This window comes from Pithys albifrons, chromosome 9, assembly GCF_047495875.1.
Source record: "Pithys albifrons albifrons isolate INPA30051 chromosome 9, PitAlb_v1, whole genome shotgun sequence".
Classification (NCBI taxonomy): Eukaryota; Metazoa; Chordata; class Aves; order Passeriformes; family Thamnophilidae; genus Pithys; species Pithys albifrons.
Genome location: NC_092466.1, coordinates 18,159,710 through 18,171,792, shown reverse-complemented (window position 1 = coordinate 18,171,792; position 12,083 = coordinate 18,159,710). Strand labels below are relative to the sequence as shown.

Below are 12,083 nucleotides of genomic sequence, written 5' to 3'. Positions count from 1 at the left end.
CTGCAGACAGAATAGGTGGTTCTTTTGCTTGCTCCTTTGTGGAGTTTCTGTACATTGACTCCAAAATTGGCACACCAGTAACAACTATTAATTGCTGTCCACTCCTGAGCCCATCTCAGGATGTTGCCCAGTACATTGCTTTGGCTTGACTGTACAGCCAGCTGACACCTGTTGGTGAAGGTGTGTGAGAGCCTCTGGCATATTTGTCTGGCAGGCCATGCTGCAGAGCATTAGGATTTTAGCTGAATGCAGCATGTAATGCTCCTCTGCTCTGCTCTCTCCCACCTGCAGCGCTATATCCTGCTGGGGGGTCCTCAGCACAGGAAGAACATGGACCTGTTGGAGTGGGTTCAGAGAGGGCTACAAAGGTATCAGGGGACTGGAGCACTTTGATAAGGAGATGCTGAGAGAGCTGCGGTTCAGCCTGAAGAAAAGGTTGTGGCGACACCTTACTGGGGCCTTTCAGAGAGGTGTCACCAGAATTTTTATCAAGGCCTAGTGTGATAGGACAGGGGATAATGGGTTTAAACTAATAGAGGGTTGATTTAGATTGAATATAGGGAAGAAGTGTTTTACAATGAAGTGGTGAAACATGGGCACAAGTTGCCTGCAGAGGTGGTAAATGCCCCATCCCTGGAAAAATTCAAGGTCAGGCTGGATGGAACTCTGAGCAGCCTGGTCTTAGTTGAAGATATCCCTGCTCATTGCAGAGGGTTGGACTAGATGACCTTTAATCCCTTCCAGCCCAAATTGTTCCACGATTCTATGAAATGGGATGTGGTGCCCTGGCTGGCAGCAAGTGTGACGGTTGTCCTGCTTCTGCTAAAGCAAAGGGAGAAGCGTCTGCTTTTCCCAACAGGACTTGGCATCTCCCTTGGCTTGAGTAACTGGAGCTGCCCCACATGTAGTAAGTACTGACTTGTTTAGAAATGAGATTTTTTTAAAATGAACTTAGTAATAAAACTGTAACTTTGTTTTACTATTAACTTAAGTACTGCCTTTCTACTTTCATATTTGCCTTCATTAAAATAAGTAAGAGATGGAATTTATCTAACAATGGCAAGGAGGTGGCTCAAGGACTGGCTGCTCTAGGCAACTGAGACTTGTTTTTCAAATTTTTAAGAATTTTAGAGGCCAGGACGGGAACTTCCTGTAAAGAGAGACAAAATTACCCCATGCACACTCACTGCTCCATCATGAACTCCAGCAAATAAAAAGAATCACTCTATTTATTTAATCTGAAATGAATCAGTTCAAAATGTACAGAAAAAGCAGTACAAATTTACAAATATACATAATCTGATTTTGTATTCTTCAATCATCTTACATCATAGTAGTCTAGCTTTGAAAAAATTCACATTTCTGGTACTGTCTCCTCTCACCTTCACAACATTACATCTAAATCCTCCAGTCCAAGTGGTTACGTGATGGTTGGAGCTCTGTCCTCGAGCTGTTTATCAACCATGATTGCCAAACCCTGTGTAAACACCATTACTCAACTACTTCTTTAAATCCACTTGACACCTCAGTATACCTTCTTCCATTGCTCTTCCACATATCACCGTTCATTTCACAGATTATTTTAATAGTGAGAATTCAGCAGAGACAAGGCAACATTGCAAGTATTTGCTATTTAAAGCTAATGGAAGGCTTGATGAAAGTTGCTAATTAGTCAGAAATACTGCCATTTAAGACAAAAGGATTTATCTTGCTGGCAAAGATTGCATTAAGATATAAAGCTCTATAAAAAAGGCGCTTAAATAATACTGAGAATCATTAAAAATTACTTTTAAATAAATAAATAATAAATAGAAATAAATAAAGCCATTTTAGAACCAGTGGAATTTTAACATAACCTGTCTTTTAAAATTTCTTCACAGTTTGTTTGAGTTTTTTTGCAGTTTTCAGTGAAGTTATCTCGACTAACGCAGTGCCATAAATATTTTCAAGAAAAATACCATGTTGAAGGCCATTTTCATCCAGGTTCATGTGAAGCATTTCAAAGCAGTGAAAAGAGAGCAGTCCGGTTTCTCTCTTCAGAATTTGCCTAGGTGGACCCTCTTTTTGGAATTGTCTTTCAGGCTGTTGAATATCTCTTTGGTGCCATTCTGCCACTGAAGGACCAGATCCATAGGGGTTTTCCCTTGCTGGTTAAAAAAGCAGAGGAAGCATAATTTAATTTCATCCAGTGATGACCAAGCCCTTGTTCTTTCCTAGGTACTTGTTTGGTGCATCTGCCTGTTCTGAGACCCTTCTGCACACACAGGCTCAAGACTGTCTCACTCCCTAAGATCAGAGTACTTTTGCTCTATGGAGTCCTGTTCATACTTGTGATGAAATCTCATTGGGTTTCAGTGAGTCTAATCATAATGGTAAATACTGTGACTAGCAGAGCATGCAGATGTTTATTTTGTTCTCATTTCAACTGATTAGAAATATATTTAAGTGAACCCTCAGTACAATGCTCTTCTGTTTATTTCAGAATTCAGGTGAGAGTTTGTACTGGTTTAATTTGGGCATGAACCACAGGACTTAAATAAGACCAACTTTTGTGTGCAGACAAAGTCTGAGAGAGCAAGTCTGGCCTTTGGGGCTGTACCTTCCATCACTGTCATACCCTGCTGAGGGATAATGACAGGACTGGCCCCAGTTCAGGGAGGTGGGCAGAGAGTAGGGAGTGCAGAGTGCTTCAGTGACTGTTTTCTTGTCCCCTGAAGTTTTGATTGATTGCTAATCAAAAACATTGACTGGCAATGGTAAACCCCATGCTTCTTGGTTTCGATTTGGGAAAGAGTGTATCATGTGCTATATTTTAATAAGTGGTCACAGAGCTCCAAGGATGCTGCTGCTGCAGCTGCAGCAGCTGTAAGCAGTCAGGTGTGGGGCTTCTTGAATTTGAGTTCTGCTGAGCCCCAGGGATTTGTTGCCCAATGATAAAGTTAACAGCCAATCATCCAGATGTAGTGCTGGGGCTGGCCATCAACTATGGGCTTAACAGAAAGTAGATTTCTCTGACAAGGTGCTATCATTGTTGTCTCAGTGGTGGTTGAAGCCCAGGAGTAGTGCAAAGCAAATGTCTATCATATCTTCTCAATATATAAAAGTAATTAAGATAAATCATAGAAAGATGTGATGTTGTTTAAGTGGCAACTGATGCTTTCTGGTTTTGAAAGAGGTACTGGATTTTTCTCTTTTTCCCTGACCTCCCCCAAGTTACACTTCCCCTGTCTCAGCTCTGCTTTAGTTAGCTCTGAAGTGATCTAATTAAGTCTCTTCACAATAGTCTCTCTCAGCCTTGAAACCTATGGAACTGCTATGATGGGAAACTTATTTTAAAGCATTTTTAATTACTTCATTTTTGTGCTATTACTTACACAGTTCTTCAGAGTTAGATCTGCTCCATGCAGAATCAGAAGCCTGATCATTTTGTAGCGGTTCAGCCTCACGGCGTCGTGCATCGGAGTGTCTCCCTCCTGGAGGCACAGGACATGGACCACAGCATCAGTCCCAGCAGTCCAGCACCACAGTCCAGCCCCAGCTGCACAGTCAGGGGTTTTTACAGGCCAGTGGAACTACCAAGGCAGACAGCAGCTTGATGCTACCTGGTAGCTGACAGGTAAGAGGTTGTTGGTACTTACTCTGTCTCTGGCGTTGAGATCTGCTTCACAGGCAATGAGGTGTTCCCCACAGTCATACCGACCTGTTCTCACAGCCACGTGCAAAGGGGTGCTGAGCAGCTGAGGGATGAGGAGAGGAAACTGTCAGTGGCATGGAACAGATACAAACTGCTTCAAAAACAGCTGCTCAAAATTATCTGCTGGGAGTAAGGGTAAACTTTTCATCTCCAATTAAAAAAGCTGCAGAGTCCCAGAAGTGCATACCTTGTCTCTTGCATTTATGTTTATCCCTTTGTCCAGTAAGAATTTCAGAACGTCCAGGCTACCTCCCCGGCATGCCCAGTGCAGAGCTGTAGAATGAAGCTTCAGTAGGAAAAAGTAAATTAATACATCATTATATGTAAAAAATTAAATTATTTTGATCAAATTTCTAAATTAATCCAAAATAATTTTTATGCAATGTAACCTAAAGGACTACACTGTGATGACTGAATTGTTTCTAAGTAACAGCTTTCCTTATTTTGCACTAATTTCTGCAGTACTGTGACTTTCACTGTTTATGCTTGCTATGTATTGCTCCTAAACACAGAGATCTTGGCAACACTGCTGTGAAAAAGGATGTGTTTTGTCTATTTTGTGACCTTAGAAGCTGCCTTTGGCAGGTATGTGGCTGGTATATGTTAGTTAATATTTTTAATGCAATGCCTTTTGGGTTCTAAAATGCATAGAAAATGAAGCTCAAGAGAAAGAATGGTTCTTTTTAAAAAACAAACACACAACTTATGCAGGTCTGCAAAGTGAATTAGAACCCTTTTCTTCTACAAGATTCAATTTCTCTGCCCTGAGCTCTGCTGGAAGGAGTGGAATTGTCCTACTCTGCCTGTTGTTTATCCTGCTTCTCACACCCTCCATGAGCACTGCTGGGTTAAGTGTGGGGAGAGCAAGGCTGGCCAGTGCCAACTGAGGGACAAAGAGGTAGGAGCAGAGAAGTAAAAAAACAGCTGCAGAAGCTGTTGATAGTCAGCAAGCCCTGTGGATGGCATTCCAGAGGAGCAGGAGGCTCTCCCGATCTAGCCTTGAAATCCTGGTGTAGAATGTGCGCATTGCAGTGAGCCCTGGATACATGTGTGGGACAGTGGTATCTCCAGCACCTGCTCTCAGGCTGAAGTGGCAGCCTGGCCTCAGCTCTCCTACCCTAAGTTAGGCTTTGTTGTTTGTGGCACTACTGGCCAGCATGTTCCTCCACTTCCTGTGTTTTCCAGCAACCATTTGGGCAAAGCGAGGCAGACAACTCCACCTGAAACCTCTTGTGAACAGCGCTATTATAAGGATAAACTTACAAGACCTTGTAAGGTCTTTTAATACTCCTTGTCTCTAAAAAGCACTTCTGTAAGAGCTTCTCTTGTCACTTACAAAATAATGAGCAGTTTTTGGAAAGAGGTGTGAGTGGATGTGCGTACCATGTCTTTCTGTTCAAGCCGGGCTCCAGCTTCCACCAACTTCTTCACCACCTCTAGATGTCCTTCAGAGCATGCCCTGTGCAGTGCAGTGCGTTTGTACTGGCAATTAAAACAGTACCAGGTCAGACATTACACCTTACACAAGGATATCTTTAAATGTTTTCTCCCCTCCTCCCCAGGTGGACGGCAAATACATACTCTATGCTGATTCATTTTTAAGAGCTAATACTTTTGACACCTGAAATCTGCTAAATGTTTATAGCAACCTGATAGCCGAGAGCTTCCTACCCAGAATTTTAAAGGATGTGAGAAGTATCTGCAGTATGGCATTCAAATTCAGTATGGTGCCTGTTGAGTTGCACATCCACCATGCTATGATGCATTTCGCAAATGCAGCTTATGCATTATGGAATATGAGGGCAGGCAGCATCAGTTATGTCTGTCTGTCTGCAGACAAGTTTCTCCTCATCTGTAGCTTTGGAAGATCACCTATTATTGAAAATCAGGGTTTCCTGGGCACCAACAGCTTTCTTTTAAAGATTCTTTAGAGGTAATAGGACTTTGAAGGTTCTCAGTGGCCTGGTTATCACTAGAAAACTTGGTGTACAAAACCTTTAGCTTGTATTTACTTCTACCCCACTGCCCCTTTTTTCTCCTCATAAGGATAGAAGCTACAAAACCTTGAGGTAAAAGTTATTTCTATTTTGTAATAACCCCTCTTCTGTAGCAGGCTTTGCATTAGGAAGGAAGATTGTACCTCATCACAGACATTTGGATCCCCTTTGTCCGACAGGTATTTTTCAATTACTGGCAACTTATTCTCCAGTGCAGCTTTAAAGAATGTGGGGATATCAACCGGTCCTGTCTGATGGAAAGAAAACAGAGGGCATAAATGTGTTTGGCACAAACCCCCATCACTCCAGAACAAGGTACTTTTAAGTAACTTACAATAGCTTCTGGTTCCGGTTCCTTTAAAATGGGCACTTTCACTTTCTTGCATTTTTTCTTCTTCTTCAACTGAATAATTTTTTCAAGATCCTCCAAGTTTTCAAGTTTTGTCCTCCCCTCTAGTTTCTTCTTCTTCAGCTGAAAAAAATCAGGGAAGCAAACAAGTTGAACTGAGTGTGACCACCTCTTCCTTTTCAGTGCAGGACAGCATGTATTACTATTCAGCTGAATTCAGTTAAGACTGGATGAACTTTGAAATAAGCTGTCTTCACCATCATTATTATTATTATTTGCAGGTAGGGCTAATTGACCGTTAGAATAAGTTACTAAGTGTATGAGAAATTCTTTGTTATCTATGGTTTTTTGTACAGCAAAAACCCATAGATAACAAAGAATTAGCTGGCAGAGATGACTGGGCAGGAGGGAACCCCTGCGGTTTCAGTCAGACATTATAGGGGGTGTTTTGGGTTCTGCCTCAAAGTGTTACTGCCTGCACCCATTGGCTACAGAAGTCAGCAGATCTCCATGGTCTTCAGGGGACTTTAGACCAACCTCCTTTGGTAGTGATCTCCCAAAGGAGTTTATCTAGTTCACCATGCATGTATTTCCAACTTAGAAAGAGGCAAAACTTCAAGGACTGCAGCAGGAAACGCACACAAGATGATAAAACATCTGAGCAGAAAACCCAAGAGCCTACCTCTGCTTCTAAGGTTTTCTCCTTCTCGTAAGTCAGATCACCTCGTGTCAGTGAGTGCTCAGAGACTGTCTTTAGGTCATCCTGCTTCTCTAATCTCACAGCAGCTTCATACTCTCCATTTTTGAAGTCCTCAGGGAGAAAGCTGCCAGTCTCTTTATCATCAGCTTTCTTCCCAGTCACCTGTAAATGCAAACATGATTTAATATAATCAGCAGTTTCATGACTGTGGTTACCATCACCTGGGAACATGGATTCCCAGGGTGCACCTCATTCCTATCCTGCTCTTGGGATGTGTGACACAGTGGGTGCAGACATCATTCCTCCTGTGCTTGGGTCAGCTGTGTGTGCAAATGGCTAGAGCAATCTTGCTTCATGGCAGATCTCCCAAAACCTCACACCAACCCACACTTGCCATCTTCAGGTCTTGGATCAAGGTGCATGAAGCCAACTCACGGTCTGACTACCTGCCTGGCTGCAGCTGAGGTGCTGCTGTATCAACAAGAGCCAGGGGGTTGGGAAGAGCATCCTTTTGGTTCAGGGTTTTCTTATTTGTTCACTTGCCGCCTGCGTCAGACTCATCAGAAGGCTGTGAAAGGCAGTTGTGGAAAGATCCACCCCAACCAGCCACCCTCACCATGCGAGTGTTGAGTACTGGAACTGAGCAGGTAGTGTCCATTAGGACCTTCCAGCTTTGTTGAAACATGCAGTTTAATCAGCTTGCTGTGTCATTTCAAGGCTGGTTTTACCCATCACTGTCAGTACCAAAGTCCCATTTACAGCAGAATAGCAGAAGGTTTTTTCTATGCAGAAGCTTTGTGGCACTGTGCAGCAGCACAGCTTTCCATAGCTTTCAGAAATATTTCTGATGCCAAATTAAGTTGCACAAAGAGATAACGTTTGCCAAAGAACTTAAGACAGCATAACTAGTTAAGCTTTATGGCAGTTGTATCTCAACATAGCCATCTAGAAGTTGTGTTTTACTGGATCATTCTTGTTTTCCCAGTTTCTCAATAAGATCAGACAATCTAAACCCTGCAGTGGAATGTCCCATTAGTTGTGGTGTGGTTTAAACATTATTTTTCAAAGGCTCATTTACATCATGAACAGCAGTGGTTATAGGAACAGTTAGTTTATTATTAGAAAACAAAACTATTACTAAATTGTTTGTTTAATATTATAAAATACTTCAGTTTCCCTGCATTAATACTTTCTCTCATTCCCTAGTAGACTGGAACTACTTAGTGTGATCATAAAATCAGCTCCTAAAAAAAAAAAATTAAAGTCAAGGATGAAGGCAATTAAACAGCTAAATCAGTGGTCAGTCTCTTCTTCCTAGTGAACTGCGCTCTGATGGAGAATCCCAAAACCTCTGTAGCTGTATCCATGGTGAGCCCATTTCCCAAAGAAAGGTTAAAATGAAAATATAAGAGCATAAGTAACAGTATATAAGGGTTTCCACCTACAGCACAGCAGTGCTGGTAACCTGCTAAATCAGTGATCCAGAAAGGTAGTCTTTCTCTACCTTAGTGTTATGGCAGTCTAGAAAGAAAAGTAATTGTGAGTAAATAAAAGAAGGTTGTACCTACCAGCTCTTCTACTTTCATCATCATTGTCATATTTGCTGGTGTTTAAAGGTTGTGCTCCTGGACAGCCTGTGTGGCTGAAACTCCCAAGGGCTCAGACCAGCTCTGCAGGGACCACCACACTCACTTTGCTTATATATCTTTGGGAGAACTGTGCTTGAATGAGATAATCTTCCAACCTGGGAATCCAAGTATGCCCCTTGTGCTTGCCAGCGGAGAGGTGGGCTGGCACTCATTCCAGACATGTTAACGAGCCAGATCTGGTGTCGGGGCAGGGAGGGAGGGGCGTCAGCGGTGAGCCTCACAGTCTGACTGCACCAGCCCTGTGAATCGGAATGAAATGTGAGCTCATCATTCTTTGGCAATGACTGCACTGCTCAGCAATGCGAGTCATTCTGTGTTCCCAGTGCCCACTAGGACAGCTGCCTGTTGATACAGCATTACAACTTTATCTTCTTTTTTTTTAATTGACATTCAGATGACTGTAAGACACTGGAAAGGGTAAGTGTCTTATATACAGTGCTTGTAGCAATATTTTCCTCTAAAGTCTCGAAAAGCCATTCTTTTCATTGCTATTTATTCTCAGATGATAAACAGTTTTAGGGGAAAGGCTTTTTCTCATCAGGATGACAATCTATATTTGTTGGAAGGAATTCTCTGAGGGATTACTAAGCCACAATGATGTCTCTGGTGCTAAAAGGGCCTATGACATAAGTTACAATCAGTGTAAGATCTCAAAACAGCAAGATTTGAGTTTTTCTGGAACATTGTCAATTGTCATAAGCTGAAAAATAAATTCTGTCCTGTTAAAAAAAAAAAAGAAGGAAAAAAAGTAAAACTTTACTGTTTTTGTTTTCTCAGGCAATATTTTCCTTTTGGATATGAGAGAATAGGGGCACAGAATTTTAGTTCATTTTTTGAGGATGAGATACAGACAAATATTATGTGTGTGTTTTGGGGAAAAGGAGCTATTAAATCCTTTGGGAAACGTTTTCCATGAATCAGAATGACCACCAGCAGAAGGCAGTTTTGTAAGAGGAAGATGCACTAATCTTTGTATTCAAAGAATGTGGATAAAGGCCAAGAAAAATCAGTTTTGTATAGTTGTGCAATGCTTGGAGCTCCTGTCTGATGAGGTGTAAGTTTGGCTGTAGGCATGTGGGTCACCTGTCTGAAATGAATACAGCTGCTCAGGTGGTTCAAGTACAACATGTACATAAGTTCTTCACCAAATCAAGACCTAACTATCCTGCATGTTTTTTATATCATTAGCATCATTAGCATGCTGCATTCCTGACACTGACCTTTCAAGGTGTCTCTCCTCTGAACTATCCCCCAGTAATCTGAGTACATCCAAACTTGTCTTCCAGTGCCCATCATACCTATGCCCTCCCTTTCCCTGAAATGAAGCTGGACATCAGGTGGTTCTTTTACTACTTAGAATATATATGACATTAGAGGATGAGTCCCGGAACTAAAATAGAGTATGTGTTAGCAAGAGAACTTTTCAGGACATTTTTTTCCAAACCTAAGTACAGCAATGGTATCATTTGCCCCAAGTGGTATGTCCTGAATCACACTGCTGGCCTTTTTTTCACACCAGTTTTGCAGTTCCTTTTGGCTTTTTTCTGTTTACGAAGGTGCTGCAAGAGCTTACTTGAGTCTGCTCTGTTCTATGACTCTTCTTTGGGTGATTGCCTTGAAATCCACAACCCTAACAGGATGGCTGCACAGAGTGCTTGTGGTTTAGTGGAAACAAATCACAGCAGAGACCTGATGTGGTAAGAGAACAAAAACTGTTTAAGAAGCAGTGAGCTTCCTCTGGACTCGTATTTGAAGCTAACTTTTGCCTTTTTTGCTTTCCTTTTTTCCCTTTTTTCTTTCTTTTTTTTTTAAACAGCCTGATGTATAAAACTGACTCGGCAAAGCCTAAACTGGAAGCTTTAAGTGGATAGATCCTCCTCTGCAAATGGTACATAAATCCAGAGTCAGAGTAGCTTTACAGGAAACCTCAGTGCTCTGAGGGGAAACAGAAACCAAAATCTTGCATCATGAGTGCTACCCAAACCCCACAGCTTATTTATCTTTAAGGCATCCCATCCATGATGACTAAAACAATAACATAGAATAGAAAAAAAAATTCATTTATTATCCCAAGTTTCTGTTTTAAATTGGTGGCACACAGAAACCCACTTTAACCAAAGGCTGGGATCTAAATTAACCTGATGGTAAATGCTTTTAAGCTGCAATGTCATGTAAACCAAGGCAACACTATTGAAATAGCAGAAATGCATTGATTCATATCAGCTAAGACTCGTGGCTTATCACTTTTGCTTAATATTGGAGCGAGAAGTAGCATAATGAGCTTCTAACCTTGTGCTGGATTGCAACAACTTAATCACCTTTCACCAAGTGATTTCTCATTAAGGTGGTAATAGGAGATGGTCAGTGGGCTATGTGTAACGGGAATCTGAAAAACTTTTGCCACTCCACTGAAGGATAAGGGCAGAGCAAAAGGTGTTAAGGCAACTGGATATTGTCACAAAAATCCTCCACAGAGAAAACACAAAAGGACGGTAGGCTCGGCATGACAGAGGGAAAACTAAGGCACACTGTTCCCTGCTATTGAAACAGAAACTGTCTGACTTATGTAAAGAACGTTTGTAATTAATTTTTTTAAAGAGATTAATGGTAGAGTGAAAGCATCATGTGTGATACAGATGATATTGCCACCTCCTGTCAAGTGTATGACGATCATGTTTTCAATGCCATCACTGCTGTCCTCATCTACCTTGCATTTTCCAGCACTCTGTCCTTGGCTCTGTCCGTGCATCTGAAGATGCTGCCCTTTGGATGCCGTTGTGCCTGGCTGTCCTTGTCCTTTTCCTGCTGCTAAATAAGTAAAGGTATGAAAAAATCAGTTGTTGGGGAGGGGTTATGCACCCAAGAGGTAATTGATCCAGCAGACTGTGTTCCACGTGTGTGCAGCCAGGGTACACAGAAAATGAAGTAACCTTTATCTTACTCTTCCTGGATTAATAATATGTTGGTGTGTAATGGCTTGTTTATTTTGCAGTATGTGTGAAAATCCAGCACACTTTACATACATCCACATACAACAGAGCAGTATAGAATTACATTTTGCAAGAACGGCATTTGTTCCTCCTTTTTCTTTTTTAGCTGTTGGTTTTCCATAAAAGGAAAGAAACACTTTAATTTCTTTTATTTAATTTTTTAAATTTTATTTATTTATTTTATTATATATAACGTATACTCTTTGATACTTTTGTCAAAAGCAGTTTGGAAATGAGTTAACTGTATTATGAAAATTATACCACTCCTTCCAAATCTTTCAACATAGTGATATGTATTTCTGTCGGCCTTTTCTAAAGTGATCAGGGAATCGCTACATCATCTGTTTAGAGACTTCTTATCAATGTGTATTTTTGTGTATGAAACTGCTAAAACAAAGCACATTTCCTCCTTGGGGAAAAAAACCCCACAAAATTATGTCGCCTATGAATATAAAGTTAGTCCTCAGTACAAATTTAGAATGTAAGAAATTACTAAAGTCAAAAATTATATTACAAATCTATTTTTTCAGATCTGTCATTATTGGAGAAACAAAGGAGTCAGAATCTAGCAGGTCATCAAAGTCCTCTGGTGTCAAAACCCAAACCAGCAATGAATCAATAGTTGCATCTCTTAGGGTATAGCTTAAAAAAAACTCTCCTCAAATGACATCAGGGTTGGGGATTTCACATAATAGAAAAAAAGT

The 12,083-nt window shown here is 41.1% G+C and overlaps 1 protein-coding gene across 1 annotated transcript; it reads right to left on the bottom strand.

Annotated features, from left to right (window-relative positions):
* Positions 1 to 1,197: 1,197 nt before the first annotated feature.
* On the bottom strand, positions 1,198 to 8,397 carry ANKRD1 (ankyrin repeat domain 1). Its single transcript, XM_071563321.1, has 9 exons — positions 8,309 to 8,397; positions 6,723 to 6,902; positions 6,026 to 6,163; positions 5,835 to 5,942; positions 5,078 to 5,176; positions 3,882 to 3,980; positions 3,639 to 3,737; positions 3,375 to 3,473; positions 1,198 to 2,147 (listed from the first exon to the last, which is right to left on the bottom strand). Exons 1-9 carry the CDS (start codon positions 8,336 to 8,338, stop codon positions 2,037 to 2,039), a joined length of 963 nt encoding a protein of 320 aa, XP_071419422.1. The 5' UTR covers positions 8,339 to 8,397; the 3' UTR covers positions 1,198 to 2,036.
* Between the last annotated feature and the right edge of the window lie 3,686 nt (positions 8,398 to 12,083).